Source organism: Schistocerca serialis, chromosome 9 (assembly GCF_023864345.2).
Source record: "Schistocerca serialis cubense isolate TAMUIC-IGC-003099 chromosome 9, iqSchSeri2.2, whole genome shotgun sequence".
Classification (NCBI taxonomy): domain Eukaryota; kingdom Metazoa; phylum Arthropoda; class Insecta; order Orthoptera; family Acrididae; genus Schistocerca; species Schistocerca serialis.
In genome coordinates this window covers 469878991-469896403 of record NC_064646.1, presented here as the reverse complement: position 1 = coordinate 469896403, position 17413 = coordinate 469878991, and the positions used below count along the sequence as shown (strand labels likewise).

At 39.6% G+C, this 17413-nt stretch overlaps 2 protein-coding genes across 2 annotated transcripts in view; both read left to right on the top strand.

The window, feature by feature from the left end:
* Positions 1–17413, top strand: part of LOC126418884 (uncharacterized) — a 60232-nt gene that overhangs the window by 12817 nt on the left and 30002 nt on the right. The gene's annotated exons all lie outside the window — the stretch shown is intronic.
* The window catches only part of LOC126419716 (mucin-7-like), a 31256-nt gene continuing 26550 nt past the window's right edge, over positions 12708–17413 (top strand). The window contains exon 1 of the mRNA XM_050086897.1: positions 12708–13070. Coding sequence (XP_049942854.1) covers positions 12708–13070 — 363 coding nt within the window. The remainder of the gene's footprint in view (positions 13071–17413) is intronic.

The following is a 17413-nucleotide window of genomic DNA, read 5'->3' as shown; positions in this document are numbered from 1 at the left end:
CTAAAATTGTTTGTAAAACTTCACTAAATACCGCGTCTGTTACTTTTTCTCTAATGGGATTTATTATGACATTAGCATCATCCGCAAAAAGTACCAAGTCTGCCTGTTAAATGTTAAGTGGATGGTCATTCACATATGTAAGGAATAGGAGTGAACCAAAACTGGAACCCTGTAGGACTCCCTTTCTGATTTCTGCACAGTCATTAAAATTTTCTACCTTTTCAACATTGACTGAATTATTCATCACAACTGTTTGCATTCTCTTTGTTAAATATAATTCATACCAGCAGCGTGTAAAGCTCTCAATCCCACAGAATTAAATTTATCTAACAGTGTATCTTGATTTACACAATCAACCACAGGGATCACAAAAAATACTAACTGGCGATATATTATTATTTAAGGCTTATAGTATTTGGTTGGTGAATGTGAAAACTTTATTCTCAGCTGACTAACCCTTTTTGAATGGAAACTGTGATATGCTGATTGAATTGTTCCTACTTAAAAGAAAGACTCTTCGTAAGTCCATTACTTTTTCGAATATTTTAAAAAAACATGTCAGTAAGAGACACCTTTCTTATAAAGAGGCTTGACAATGGCATATTTCAACACGTTTGGAGAAATTCTTTGTGCCAGTGATGCATTACATATGTTGTTGAGGATATTACTTATTAAGTTACAACAACGTTCCATAATTTTGTTTGAAATTCTGTCAACACCATGTGTGAGCTCTTGTTTCTTAGAATTTTTGTTATTCTATTAATTTCACTAACGGATCTTAGTGGTACATCTAGTTACATTCAGTTTTGAGAAATGATATGTTTCGTATCTTCTCTTGCTACTTCAACTGAACCAATTAATCCTACTTTTGCTGCTGCATTTAGAAAGATATTGTTATAAGTACTTGCAGCTTGTGAATTACCAATCACAACATTGTCACCCAGTGATTATTGTTCTGCAGTCGTGTACTCATCCAATAAGGGTTCTGTCTGCTTGTTTATGTGCAATAACTACTCAACTGCCAATCCCTGCAACAAGCGCCGATCCTCTGCAGGGTTTTACTGCATTTCACTCCATTTTCTTTTAGCGTTGCGACTTCTCTGTAAACAACAGCACCATCTGCGAAAAGCCTCATGGAAGTTCCGACGTCATCCACCAGCTCATGTATATATACACTATGTGATCAAATGTATTCGGACACCTGGTCGAAAATTACTTAGAAGTTCGTGGCGCCCTCCATCGGTAAGGCTGGAATTCGATATGGTGTTGGCCCACTATTAGCCTAGATGGCAGCTACCACTATCACAAGCATACGTTCAATCAGGTGCTGGAAGGGGTCTTGGGGAATGACAGCCCATTCTTCACTGAGTGCTGCGCTGAGGAGAGGTATCGATGTCGGTCGGTGAGGCCTGGCACGAAGTCGGTGTTCCAAAACATCCCAAAGGCGTATTATAGTATTCAGGTCAGGACTCTGTGCAGGCCAGTCCATTACAGGCATGTTATTGCCGTGTAACTACTCCGCCATAGACCATTCATTATGAACAGGTGCTCAATCGTGTTGAAAGATGCGATCACCATTCCAGAATTGCTCTTCAACAATGGGAAGCAAGAAGGTACTTAAAACATCAATTTAGGCCTGTGCTGTGATAGTGTCAAGGAGCTGTTTCCCCGCAAGTCGATGGATTCACTGCCTCCCAACTGGATGATGAAGAAGGACTCGGAAATCATCAGACCACGCAACGCTCTGCCACAACGTCAGTGTCCAGTACCGATGGTCACGTGCTCATTTCAGTTGAAGCTGCTGATGTCGTTTTAGATTAGATTAGTTTTTCGTTCCATAGATCCGTGCTGAGGAGATCCTCATGGATGTGGAACACGTTATTTTTTTAAGCTGAAATAACAATACTAATAGTATGAATATATACTATACATCATTTGTTTCTATTAAAAAATTCGTCAATGGAGTAGAAGGAGTTGGCCACTAGTAAGTCTTTCAGGCTCCTTTTAAACTGATCTTTATTTGTAACTAAATTTTTTATGTTTGCTGGCAAATTATTGAAGATGAGTGTTCCTGAGTAGTGGACTCCTTTTTGAACTAAACATTGGCACACGCACGTGTCGTCGGCTGCGGAGGCCAATAGTTAGGAGTGTTCAGTGCACTGTGTGTTTTGGCACACATGTACCTTATCCAGCATATAGTTCCGCCACAGTTTGCCGTTGGTTCTGTTTTAGCAGTTTGCCCAACCTACGATGTGTGACATCTGTAATGAAGGGTCGCCACCTAACCCCTCCTCCCACCCCCCACCCCCACCCCTCCCGTCTGAATGTGGTTTCGCCACGTGTTCGTGTTGATGACACTTACGACAGTACTCCTCGAAGACCCAACAAGTCGTGCAGTTTCCGAAATGCTCATGCCAAGCCTCCCGTTCGTCACAATCTGCCATCGGTCAAACTCAGATAGATAGCTCGCCTTCACCATTCTACACACGGACAGCACGCCCACTGATACTACATGCTCCATGCTTGTGGCCGACTAGCAGTCATTTCTGATCAGGTTGCGTTGCTATCGCCTGGACGAGTTTATATCGAATATACGTCGTACGTCATGATGTTCTGCTGATCAGTCAATACACAGTTTCTAACTTTAATACTTAACTTTTTGTATTAAATCTTGCACATAAGATTATATCTCTTAATGAATAAATTGTGACAACATTTTAAATTTATTAAATTATATCAATAATTATATGGAGTACTGAAAATTCAATTTTTGTTTTCCCTTGGTGCATTAGACAGGAAAGCAGCAAATGGGTCTGGGTACCATACACCAAGATTGTCTCCTGATTATAGATTACTTGGAGCATAGAGAAAAAAGATGATTAAAGATGTATTGGGGCTGCACCTGTTGTGTACGAATGCAGGGGGAAATGGCCACTGTCTGCAAACAGTTGGAAGCTGTGCTGGCCACGGTCCACAGGCTTCAGACTGCTGCCCTGGGCTGCAGTGGCTTTGTGGCACCTGAGTGGAATGCCTTGGCACCTACGAGGCCTGTGATTCCTGATGCTGCTGCGCCTTCCGATTTACAATCACGGCCAGTCGACAGTTGCCTGAAGGTGATTGGTGAACAGTGGCTTGTTCGTGAATCTCTGGACAGAAGGCAAAAGTGGATTCCAGTTGCATGGGTGTCCCTTTACATCTTAACAACAGGTTTGAGGTACTTCCAAAAGTACATCTGAGCCAGCACGAGACGCCTCGCCTGTTCACATGCCCTGTCCATTTTAGCTGACAGTCTATATTCATCCCCAAGAATTTGCTGTCCGTTACACAATCAAGTACCTCATTGTTTACTTTCAGTGTCTTTTTTACATTTAGAGTTACTTTATTCTTTAGCAACCATTTGCAGATGTCTCTGAGAGCTTAATTGGATTTTTCTATTAAGGGGCTCTGGAAAGGCTCAAAATCATGAAAAGTTCAATTTTTACTTTTTTGCGTTTTATGAATCTGCAGACTATTACCTTTTAATAGATATATAATTTATTCAATTCCAAAGACTACAACTATTTTTAAATTTTTTTTGAAATGTGTTCTACATGGGCGTGACCCACTGTGGCGCTGTTAAACTGCTGTCAAATGGTGTTATTATTAACGTCCGTGTTCATCAGGTACATTTTAGTGATGTGAGATAAAGTATGTGTTGTGGCTAACCTGTGATGGTTCAATATATATCGCTGGTGTGATTGTCGATTGTTTCATGTTTATTTACTCTGTCATTATCTCGAAAATATTCGTAATTAATTCTGTTTCTTGAGTCTCTGTTTTATTGAAGTATAATAATGAGTAAAAGTAAAGTTATTAGAAATCCTCTGAAGGCTTTTAAGAAAATGAGAAATGTTGGAAAGCCAAAGGTATGTGTTATTACTGTAAACAATAAAGACGATAACCAAGTGAGTGAACCTAACCTCTCAAGTACACCTGCCCATAGCAGTCAAAGTGGGAAAGAAAATACTTCACAGAAGAAGCTTGGTTCAATGAGTGAAAACTATGAATGTTTTATGGGCGAATCGGATGTGAATGAAATATTTAATATGTCGGTTCTCAAAGGAATTTTTTCAAACTGTGTAAGATGTATTCATTGTAGTGAAGTTGGTCTGGAACTCTCCATAATAAAGCACGTAGGACTTGCTAGTGAAATACAACTGAAATGTGATAAGTGTTCATACATGACCACCTTTTGGAACAGTGTTGCAGTAACTGCAACTGAAGAAAATGGTAGCAAAATCTACGAACACAACAACGAGCGATGCTTGCTTTAGACAAGGAACGCCTTCGGGCTGCAGACAGGGCTGTAAAGAGTCTAGAAATACAAGCAAGAGTAAACAGGAGGAGGAACAAGAGGAAGCTGGAGGAGGAGTTTGCAGAGGACGAAGATAATCCATCCTATGGACCTGGAATGCAACTAAAAAGTTAATCCAATCTTTGTCGCTCGATTCCCAAAACTTTTATTTTCTCATAATAATTACATGTTTTCTAAGGATCTTCCAAACATATTTGTTTCAAACTTTCAGTAAATGTTACACAGTACCTTCTGCATAATTTAACACAGCCTTTTTCCAAAAAAACTGTATATTTTTGAATATATAAATAAAAAATTGCAAAAAAATGTTGTGAATTTTCATTACAATTGAAAAAAAATCATCTTTAATAACTGAACTAAAATTTTGTAAAATCCCTGTGTTAAGTTGTAGCCCATATTCCAATAAATAATCTATAAAAAGTTCAACTTCCTACCTCAAATACTTTGTGAGGAAAGATGTAATTTATAAGCGTTATTTTAACATTGCAAGTATAGGGCATTCCAGAGCCCCTTAACAGTGTTGAGCTTTTGTCTGTAATCACTACAGTGCTGTCATCACAGCAAACAGTATTTTTTTCCCCATGCGTGACATTCTGTGGGAAATCAATTATATACCAGGTGATCAAAAAGTCAGTTTAAATTTGAAAACTGAATAAATCACGGAATAATGTTGATAGAGAGATATAAATTGACACACATGCTTGGAATGACATGGGGTTTGATAAGAACCAAAGAAATACAAACGTTCAAAAAATGTCCGACAGATGGCGCTTCATCTGATCAGAATAGCAATAATTAGCATAACAAAGTAAGACAAAGCAAAGATGATGTTCTTTACATGAAATGCTCAATATGTGCACCATCATTCCTCAACAATAGCTGTAGCCAAGGAATAATGTTGTGAACAGCACTGTAAAGCATGTCCGGAGTTATGGTGAGGCATTGGCGTCGGATGTTGTCATTCAGTATCCCTAGAGATGTCGGTCGATCACGATACACTTGCAACTTCAGGTAATCCCAAAGCCAGTAATCGCATGGACTGAGGTCTGGGGACCTGGGAGGCCAGGCATGATGAAAGTGGCAGCTGAGCACACGACCATCACCAAACGATGCGCGCAAGAGATCTTTCACGCGTCTAGCAATACTTTTTTTCTAATAGAACCCCATGTCATTCCAAGCATGTGTGTCAATTTTTACCTCTCTATCTACATTATTCCGTGGTTTATTAAATTTTCAAATTTATACTGACTTTTTGATCACCCTGTATATAAGGACGAGGATTGGGCCCAGTACACTTCCCCGAGGGACACCTATATTAGTATATATTGGATCAGATAAGTGTTTTACCTCCATATGTGAGATTTCAACTCTTTGCACCCTGTTTTCCAGGTATGATTTAAACCGTCACTTTGCTGTACCCCTTATTCCTAATAGTTCTAATTTGTGTAATAAAATTCTGTATTCAACTGTGTCAAAAGCCTTTGATAAATCCAACAACATGCCTGTTGCTGTCTAATGCTTCTAGTATGACTTTGGTAAACTGTGCTATAGCTGTCTGTGAACTTTTAGTGGGCCTGAAACCAAATTGTTCATTGCAGGGAAGGTTAAATTTCTCTAGGTAATTCATTAGTCTGTTTTCCATTGTGGTTTCTATTATTTTGAAAATACGAGATAACAAGGAAACTGGTCTGTGGTTTTCTACATTTTTTGCATCACCATTTTTTAGTACTGGTATTACTTTTGCTTGTTTCAGGTATTCAGGAAAGCAGCCAGATCTGAAAGATTCATTAATTATGTGGTGTCACCGCCAGACACCACACTTGCTAGGTGGTAGCCTTTAAATCGGCCATGGTCCGTTAGTATACGTCGGACCCGCGTGTCACCACTATCAGTGATTGCAGACCGAGCACCGCCACACGGCAGGTCTAGAGAGACTTCCTAGCACTCGCCCCAGTTGTACAGCTGACTTTGCTAGCGATGGTTCACTGACAAAATACGCTCTCATTTGCCGAGACGATAGTTAGCATAACCTTCAGCTACGTCATTTTCTACGACCTAGCAAGGCGACATTCTCAGTTGCTATTGATATTGTAAATAATGTAGAGACTAGAGCTACATTCAACATTAATGGATTAAAGTTAGGTATTCCACCATCTGCGTCCGTTTTTCTAAGTTCTAATTTCCTTGTCCTGTTCCAGACCTCACGCCAGCCTGCGTGAGCTTAAACGCGTGCCTTTCCGCTTCCTCTAACATTAGTGGGTTGGCTCTCCTGCCAATCCACAACAAATTATAATTGTTAATGGGATTTTTATGTTGTGTATATATTTCTTTAGCACACTGCCTGGGATCTCATCTAACCCTGTGGATTTTTTATTCTTTAGATGGTGTATCACCTGTGCCACCTCTCGCTCTGTTGCTGGAAAGAGCACCATTGAGTGTGGTAGCTAGTCCTGTTGGCACAGAACATATGTGTATGGAAATTTCTCTTGCAATTTCTTAGCAATCCCACCAAAGTATTCATTCACAAAGTTTGCTAGTTCCTTTGGGTTACTGGTTTCAACATCTTTGCTTTTAATCTGTTTCCAGATGTTTTTGTCCATCATTTTCTGCCTTCTGTTTAATTATGTTCCAGATTGCTTTACTTTTGTTATCTGCCTTCAGTAATGTTTTGCCCTTTGTAAGTTTTTGCTGCGAGCAATACTTTTCTATAAGTTCCCCTGTAATTTATGTAGAACTCTAAAAAAGCTGGGTCAGTCTGGCTGATTTTGATGGATGCGAGATACCTTAGGGTTTTGTAGGATTTTTTGATGATATCTCTGGTCACCCATTTATTTTTGTTTGTTGCTCCAATTGAATGCAATGTTTTGGGGAATGCTTTCTCAAATTTTAGTTTAAATATTGTCATGAATTTATTAAACATTTTGTTTCTCTATACACTTCCTACCACCCTTTATATTGTAACTAAGTTGATAAATGACATAGGTTTGATTCTGAGAAGACCCTCTTGCATGCATTCAATTTAGCAGACTTTTCTACACAAATATTTGCTTTTAATATCTGATAGAGATGATCTGATAGGCCTAGATTTTGAACAAGTGGCAGTGCTTTCTTTCTATGTCTGTTACTACATGATCTATTACTGAGGAAGATTGTATGGTCACTCTAGTTGGATAGTTAATGAGTGATGTTATGCCACAGCTGCAGAGAATGTTCAAGTAGGTACTACTAACATCTGATTTCATTCTGTTTATGTTCAAATCCCCACATATGAGAATGTTCATTTTTGGACAAGTTACCTTTTCTAAGCTCTGTTTCAGTTTTGAGAAAAAAATGTCCATATTACTGCTGGGGATCTATATATACAAAATACAATTAATTTTTTTGACAAGCTGTTTTCTGTTTCTTCAACTGCAGATAGTTCAAGATGTTTGTTTTCACTTAATGCTATAAGATCTTTTCTAATTTTAAATGTTATGCCTTTTTTCACATAAATACATATGGAAATTCTGTTATAAGAACAGGCCATGTCATAAAATGTTAATGCAAACTATATAATTTCATTTTCCTTACACCAGTGTTCAGTAATACACACAATGGTACTGTCTAGATTTTGCAATCCTAATCCTAGTTGTTGAACTTTATTCTTTAGGGACTGTGTATTTTGGTGAAATAGAGCTAAAAATTTGGTTCTATTTATCAAGGTGGTTTCCTCCTCTTTGTGCCTGATGTTAAAAGGTCTGTCAGGTGGGATGGAGGCACTATTTTTCACCTGCTTGTTACACTACACCTTTCACCTACAGCTATTTCCTCTTCTTCTGCTGGTGGTGTTTCTGTGTCTTCTACTGTTGGTGCTGTTCTTGTGAGTACAGGTGAGCATGCAGTTATTTCCTCTTCTTCTGTTGTTGGTGTTTCTATTTCTACTACTGTTGTTGTTGTTGTTCCTCTGGGTGCAGTTGGGCCTTCAGTGACAGCTTCCATGTCTTCTGGATTATCTGGTACATAAGGATTTTGCAGGCCTACAATTGTCTTAGCTAGGGATGGTTCTTTGCACACTTTTTCTTCTGATAGCACTGCAGTAGTGTTACAGCTCTCATTTATATGATTAAAACTCTCTAGAAACAATTTAATTCTCCAACTGAGTAATGTTTTGCCCTTTTTATTCACATGCATGCCATGTGCTGTGAAATGCTTTTCTTCCAGATCATTTATGCTGAGGAAAGAAGCATTTGGACTGGACTGACAGATCTGCCTGTAAGCCATGTTGGCCTTTTGGATCTCTTTTTTTACAATAGAGGATTCTACTAGGTCTTGTCTATGTGGTAGGCCTACCACAATCACCTTTTGATCATCTATTTTATGTTTCTCTTTGAACAAAAATGGTTCAAATGGCTCTGAGTACTATGGGACTTAACTTCTGAGGTCATCAGTCCCCCAGAACTTAGAACTACGTAAACCTAACTAACCTAAGGACATCAAACATATCCACGCCCGAGGCAGGATTCGAACCTGCGACTGTAGAGGTCATGCTCTCCTAGAATAGTGGTGCTGCATCTTTAGGATATATGAGTGTCATTTCCATTTTACTGAAGTTATTTTTAGACTGATCTCAGATACTCCATTGCACTGTTTCTGAACCTAATAACTCCAGGCTGCCAGTAACAGAAACTAAGTACTTGTTTAAGAGGTTCACAACACTACATGCACTTGTTACCAATTTCTCATTTGTTTTTAGAACTACCCATTCCTCTTCCTTCTTGGCCACATCTGTCTCTGTGTTCACTATGTCCCACATAGTTTTCATTTTGTCGCCTGATGTAATTATCTTTTTTTCATAATAAAGCTGCTTAGATTTCTGGATTACTTGCTTCAATATTTTGCAGTGTTCTTTGTAATGTACTACAACACTAACATCAGAGCTCTTCCTGGGTAGTAAATACAGTCTCCTTTTTGTTCCATGTGATGTCTTTATTCCTTGTGTAATCATTTATTTTTAGACTTTTGTTCGATTTGATTTACCTGCAGAGGAAAAGAGTTTTCAAAAGAGGAAATAACTTTATTAATGAATGCTTTGTATTTTCCATTTGAGTTAGAAGTGCTGTGAACATCTATCCAGTTCAAGTCTTTGAACAATACCCTAAAAATTTCTGACTGATTTATTACACTTCTGAGCTCAGATTTAATGGATTTTTTATCCTGATAAGTTTCAACATTTACACAAGATGCTACATGTCATGATCAAATAGATCATTTACTATGGGTTCTGTGAAATGAGTTTTTTCCCTAGATTTGTCTACAGAGACATTATCAATAGCACTTACAGAGCATTTAAATGCCCTGGTTGCAAAGTTCACATTAGGAATTAAATTGAATGACAGTCTGACTGCAATAATAGTTTGCTGACAGAGCTGTTCAATAAATTCACCTTAAAATCACTATTGTTGTTGTTATGGTCTTCAGTCCAGAGTCTGGTTTGATGCAGCTCTCCATGCTACCCTGTCCAGTGCAGCCTTCATCTCTAAGTAACTACAGCAACCTACGTCCTAAATCTGCTTAGTGTATTCATCCCTTGGTCTCCTCCTACGATTTTTACCCTCCATGCTTCCCTCCAATACTAAATTGGTGATCCCTTGATGCCTCAGAACATGCCCTACAAACTGATCCCTCCTTCTAGTCAAGTTGTGCCACAAATTCCTCTTCTCCACAACTCTATTCAGTACCTCCTTATTATTTATGTGATGCACCCATCTAATCTTCAGCATTATTCTGTAGCACCCCATTTTGAAAGCTTCTATTCTCTTCTTGTCTAATTTATTTATCGTCCATGTTTCACTTCCATATATGACTACACTCCATACAAATACTTTCAGAAAACACTTCCTGACACACAAATCTATACTTGATGTTAAGAAATTTCACTTCTGCAGAAATGCTTTCCTTGCCATTGCCAGCCTACATTTTATATCCTCTCTATGTTGACCAACAGTTATTTTGCTCCCAAAATAGCAAAACTCATCTACTTTAAATGTCTCATTTCCTAATCTAATTCTCTCAGCATCATCTGATTTAATGGGACTACATTCCATTATCCTCATTTTGTTTTTGTTGATGTTCATCTTAAAGACTCCTTTCAAGACACTGTCAATTCTGTTCAACTGCTCTACCAGGTCCTTTGCTGTCTCTGACAGAATTACTAGCAAGCACTATATCATTGTTTTTTACTGTCAGATGGGACAACAGGGCTTCCAGGCATTTTATGAAGAGATATTTACTATTACAAAGGACTTCTTATCAAACACTACTTTTGTTGCACAAGCTTGTAAGTGCTGCTCTGAGGAAAATTTATTAATATCAATATTCTTCAAATCAAAACAGTTTCTGACAAATGTGGCAACTCATCCTTTCTCCATATTTTCTCTATGGAAGAAAGAAGTGAACTTGAGTCCTGTAACATTTAACATACATATACCAGTGGTCACATAATGTTCAGAGAGGCACATTATGTCAACCGGCTTGCTCATCTCAAATTCTTCAACACAAATAAGCAACTCATTAAGCTTACCTCTTAGTCCTTGGATATTCTGATGTAACAAGTATAACTGATTTTGTGCTCTGGCTTGTCTACAACTGGATGAACTTAATTTTTTTTCAGTATTTACAGTTTCAATCAGAAGCTCTTTGCATGAATTGTGTAGATTAAAATTTGCTTCCTGGGTGCCTTTTTTATCAGCGTGAATGTTGTTTTCATCCTGCTTCAGAACATCTTTTGTTTCTACCCTCCGTACCCTAAAAAACTGCTGTTCTGTCACCTGTAACCACTGGTACTTTACCACCCCCTCCCCCCACCCCACTCCAACACACACACACACACACACACACACACACACACACACACACACACACACAGTTTTCCCTTCCCTTTCCTGTTGAGGTGAAGGCTATGTCCAGTATAGTCCCTCCTACAAACACACTGATATGAGACCCCATACCTGATCTATGCAATCATTCAAACTCTAAATTGACTCTCCTAGCAGAAGAATTTAAATGAAGCTGGTCATGGTGCCTCAGAACAGACACAAGCCCAACACCAATATGTCTTGTTGCTGAAGCTACCTTTACCAGGTCACCCTCAACTGAATAATTATAGGATCCCTGTCTAATCTGTTGCCCAGCCCATCCACTATTACCATAATGTCTTCCTTTGTGCAGCCTTTGCAAAGTGAACCTACATCATATATCACCTGACCCAGACTTGCACTAGGTTTAAAAAAGCTTTTGACGTGGTAACCTGATTATAGTTCATTCTGCAACAACTGGCCAACACTTCTACCATGTTAAATACCTAATAACAAAACTTTCTTCTTTTTCTTCTTCATAACTTTTTCTGACTTCTCAAACACTTTTTGAAAATTTGTTGTGTCCTGTCTACTCCTAAATCTACTTGTAACTCATCATTTTAACTGTGACAACAGATCAAACCTATTTTCCACACTGACAACAACACTGTCAGAGAAAGTCCTGTTCCTATTTCTTCTATAGCCTTATGCTACTTCCCACCTCTCTTTTCCCATCTCCTACATTAACCTTTCCAGATCTTGTTTTGCCTTTTGTAGTTCTGCCCAAAGGGCAGCAATCTTCTCCTCCTTTTCCGCTATCTTCCTATCTCTACAGCAGATCCTACACAACCAATGAGCCTTGTTTATTTTCCCAATTCTAATGCTGCTACAGTCACCCACATGAAAGAAACTGCAACAACCCTCACACCACACCCCGGAACTAACAATTCTATGGAAAGTCATACACTTCTCAATCATGGGAAACAAATTTTAGCAAAGACATGAGGGTATAACTTCCATGATACTAAGAATGAATGGCAGAAATTAAAAACTGTAATGGATGACAGAGACTGAAATCCAACAAATAATTGAGGCTGCAATATGTAAATTTTTTTGGAGATGAAGAGGCTGCCACAGGAGAATAATTTTTGGTGAGTCACATCAAACCAACCAAAAGACTGATGATTCAAAAACTGTTACCATTAGGCAATTACAGCAACAATGATTATTTCTAGTGAAGTACAAAGGGTAGCTAAAATCAGAAGAAAGATTTACATGTTCAGTAAGATATGAGGTAACAGTCATGTCATATCTCACACAGAAACTCAAAACATTTATGGCTGGGCATAAGTAGCTAAAATACATATGGGACAAGTCAAAAAGAACATTTGACCAAGCACTGGATAGGTATGTACCTAGATGTTTTTATTGTTAATATTAATAACATTGGACGCAGATTCCGCACTACTCATGGACTGCACTTAAATGGCCTTGGGAAGCAACTTGTTACATTAAAGCTAATGGAAATTATTAAGAGACTGCAACACTTACCAACATCATCAGCAGGGGTACCTGTATCATCACCACAGAAAGTATCTCCAGGAATGACTAATGCAGAATCAGATACAGTAACAGAAAATGCAGCAGAAGTACCTAAAGCTGCAATACTAACAGCAGTAGAATTGACAGCAGCATCAGAAGAACCACCATCAGTGACAGCAGAAGTAGCTCCTCTAGCAACAACACCATCTCCTTCACTACCAGCAGCAGCAGAAGAAACACCATCAGCAACGGCAGAAGCAGCTCCTCCAGCAGTAGAACCAGTTACTATAGCAGCAGCACCATCTCCCACACCAGCAGTAGCAGAACCAACTGCTTTACCAGTTACTTACTTGACTTTACTTTTTCGTGTCCGGAAACTACAATTTGTTTGCCCAATATTGGGCAATGTCCAATGCTTCTTCTTTAGCCAGCCATAGATCGTCGAGGGTGCATCTGTGCGGGCAGGCTGGGCATTGTAGGAGATGTTCCATGTCCTGTCGAGTGCCGCAGTCGTATTTGTCGTCATTTTCGTCCAACAAACCCCATTTGATCAGACTAGATTTCACAGGAGCCACCCCAGTTCTGATGCGGTTAAGCATTCTCCAGGTTTTCCAATCACCAGAAACGCCGCTTGGTGGGTCCTCTCTTAGTGGATAGTAGATGGGGGGCTCATCTAAGGCGCAACTTAGGAAACGGCGTCTGGATTTGAGTCTGCTGGGGCCACACTCTAGGCCAAATATTGAGTGACGAGCATCAAAGGTTTGTTTTAGCTTCTCAGTATGTTCATGGGCTTTCCTACGTGAGTCAGGGTTTGTGAAACCTGCGGCCCTGTAAAGATTTTCTATGGGGGTAGGTTTCATGCAGCCTGTCACTATCCTGCATGTTTCATTCAGGCTAATATCTACCTTTTTTGCGTGGGTGGATCTGCAACATACCGGGCAGGCATATTTGGCAGTTGAGAAGAACAAAGCTTGGGCTGAAGTTCTGACCACGGTAGGTTTGGCACCCCATTTGCTGTTGGACAGCTTTCTTATTAGGGAATTTCGTGCTTCTACTTTTTTGCGTGTTTTTTCGCAATGATATTTGTATGTCAATGTTCTGTCCAGTACGACGCCAAGGTAGGTGGGAGTATCTGTGTGTTCTAGTAATGTCCCATCCCAGGTAACATTGAGCCTGTACTTTGCCTGCCTCGAGTTCAGATGGAATGCACTCACTTGAGTTTTGGAGGGGTTGGGTTTTAGAGAATTCTTTTTGTAGTAGGTTGATATTATAGAAAGGGCGGTTTCTAGTTTCTCCTCGATGGCTTCAAACCTGTTGCCTTGAACTGTTATTGCCAGGTCGTCTGCATATACAAAAGTTTTGGTTTTGTCTGGAGTTGGTTGGTCATTTTTATATATGTATTTGTATTGTATTGTATTGTATTTATTGGTCCAGTAAATCTTACATGTACAGTACAGCACATCAGATATTGGACAGGTCAAAGTATATCTTATAATTAAAACACTTTAGAAACTAGAAAATTATGTTCACAAAATTTTACAGCACTTCATATACTGGGCAAGTCGATGTGTAAGTTATAATTAAACCACATTAGAAACTTGAAGTTTACGACTGAATACATGTATAAGCCAATATTAACGATTAAAGTATTTGCATGATCCTCACTTAAGCTCTAAGGATTTTTGAGGAACTCTTCTACACTATGAACTGACATGTACACTAGAGAATTACATTCACAGAATTTTACTTCATATACTGGGCAAGTCGCTATACAACTTATACTTGAACCCCATTATAAACTTGAGAATTACATCTGAATGTATTTATAGGCCAATATTAATGGTTACAGTATTTGCATAATCATCACTTAGACTCTCGAGGATTTTGGAGGAACTCTTCCACACTATAAAAGCAGTGTGTCAACAGATATTCTTTTAATGCTGCTTTAAAATTTTTTACATCTGTCATTACTTTAATTTCTCTTGGCAATTTATTGTAGATAATTTTTCCATGGTGTAATGTTCCTTTTTGGCACAAACTGGTTTTTGTATGGAGTACATGAAAGTCAGTTTTCTGTCTTGTATTATGATGATGAACATTTTCATTTTTGGGGAGGATACTAGGATTTGTTATTGTATATTTCTTTATAAACATTGCACTTTCAAATAGGAAAATACATGGAAGGATTGGCGCCAACACGCTCCCTTGGGCAAGCCCATTTTTCTGATTCCGCCATCGACTTTTTTTCCCCTCAAGCATTACGAAGAACTGTCTATTTTGGAGCAGGGATTCGATTATCTTGACTAGGTGGTAGTCTTTCAGGGTCTCGTAGATTTTATGCAGTAGTGTCCGGTGATGTACTGTATCATAGGCGGAACTTAGGTCGACTAGTGCCAGCCTGGTGATTAGTTTATTCTCAAACCCATCCTCGATATGTTCCGTCAATGCTAGAATTTGACTGGTACAGGACTTTCCAGGTCTAAAGCCTGCTTGGTGTGGAATTAGCTTCGAGTCAACGATCTTCTCTATTCTGTTGAGGATCAATCTTTCATAGAGCTTAAACAGATGGCAGAGAAGGGTTATGGGTCAATAGCTCTTCGGAGACTCTGGGTCCTTCCCAGGTTTAAGGAGAGCCACCACTTTTGACTTCCTCCACAGTTTCGGGATTTGAAAGGTTTCACGGCACACGTTAAAAAGTCCAAGTATCCAGTCCCTGGCGCCAAGGTCGAAGTTTTTAATCTGTTCCATGCAAATATCATCAAACCCAGCGGCTTTCCCATTCTTCATGGTATTTATGCCATTGTTCAACTCTCTCATGCTAAATGGTTTCTGGAAGTTGGTGTTTTCTGTTGGCAGTAGGCGTGTGATTTTAGTTTTCTGACGTTTGGAGTTGAACTTGCCGTTTAGAAGGAGTTGGTTGGCCACCTGGTTTGGAGTTACGTTGGCCGGGGGCTTGCTTAGCCTTGGGTCACCATCCAGTTTCTTAATCAGGCTCCAGGCTATTTTGCTACTGTGGGACTTATCCATTCTTTCTAGGGTTGCTATCCACTACTTCTCGCGGCCTCGCTGAGGGCTGACATTAAAGCTGTGCCACAGGTGATGGTTTCGTCACTGAATGGGTCTTCCGCGAACAATACTTGATACTTCTCCAGGATGTCCTTTGAGGCATTTGAGAGCCCTGGGATATAGTGTTGTCTGCAACCCCTAGGAATATATTGTCTAGATACCTTTCGCAGAGTCTCAACAAAGGTAAGGTAATTATTTGGTGTTGGGGTCAGACTGGCTAATTCCTCATCCAGCACTTGGGAATATTCTGACCACCTAGCCTTTTTAAAGTTGAATCTCCTACGGAAAGGTATTTTGGTTGTTTTGATTGTTGAGTAGACTTGGATTCCAATAGGTTGATGTTGTGTCTTTGGGATTGCATCATATACTCTTTTGCAGCAGGTGTCGTAGATGTTCCGGCTGACGAAGCAAATATCGGGATTGTAACCTCGCTTCCAAATTTAGCTGTTGAAGGAGCAGGGGAGCTTGGGGTCGTGGAGAAGTGAGAGGTTATTTGCCTCAGCCCATTGTTCTAGCAGCTGACCATTGGCGTCTGTCTCATCATAGCCCCAGGTGGTACTGTAACTGTTAAAGTCGCCCACAACGAAGTGTGTCCTTTGGTTGTTGAAGCTTTCTGGCGTTGAAGTGTATAAGTTCTGGCCGGGGGGTTTATATACGGAGCATATTGTAAATGATCCACTCTCTATCGCTAACACTTCAATGTTGTTGGTGGTTGTCTTACTCGTGGGAGAGAGCAGCATCTCGGGTCTGGTAAATATTGCACTCCCATACCTTCTGTGAGGTGCTTCTACTGCCAAGCGCATTCCTTTGATATTGGGTCTGTTTGCTGTTTCATCTCTATGCGTTTCCTGCAGGCACAGTACGTACCACTTTTCTGATCGGCATAGTTGCGATATTACATCCTCCTTATTCTTGGTGATTCCCTCGACGTTCAGGCTGACGATCATCAGGGTTGGCCCTGAAGAGGACCTGTTTTTGTTTTTGGCTTTTGATTGCATTGGTTTCCGGTGGTGGAAGGTTTTGCCGTTGTCCCATTGGGCAACGTTTCCGGGGAGCGCCGGCATTTTACTTTCTTCTATGTAGCATGTAAGTAAAATGCACACGTGGAGGCACCTTCCTTGCTCCCCTGCTTTACCAGTAATAGCAGGAACAACTCCTCCACCAGCAGCAACTAGACCAACTTCTCCACCAGCAGAAACAGAACCAACTCCTCCTCCATCTTCAGGGTTAGCAGAAAAGAATAGACCAGTCACAGTAAGTAAAGTGTCATCTGGAGGTCTCACGATGAAGTGGACCAAATGATTTGGGAAAACATGTTCGTATAAAACTTGTTGACAGTGAAGTGAAACAAATTCTAACCGTGTTTCAAGCAGACCCAAAAATTTACCAAAGAGAAATGAAGATTTTTTATGGATTATTCCAAGGAAGTCCGACAGCCACCTAACATAGATTCCAGGGCTGGAAAAACAATTTATGCACTTAAATGTCAGGTCTCTGAAAAATAAAGTTGATGAGCTTGGTATACTATTAAAAAGTAACAAAATGAGTTTATGTATAAACAAACATTGGTTAAAGAAAGAAGATATAAAACTGTATGTACTATCAGATTTCATATTAG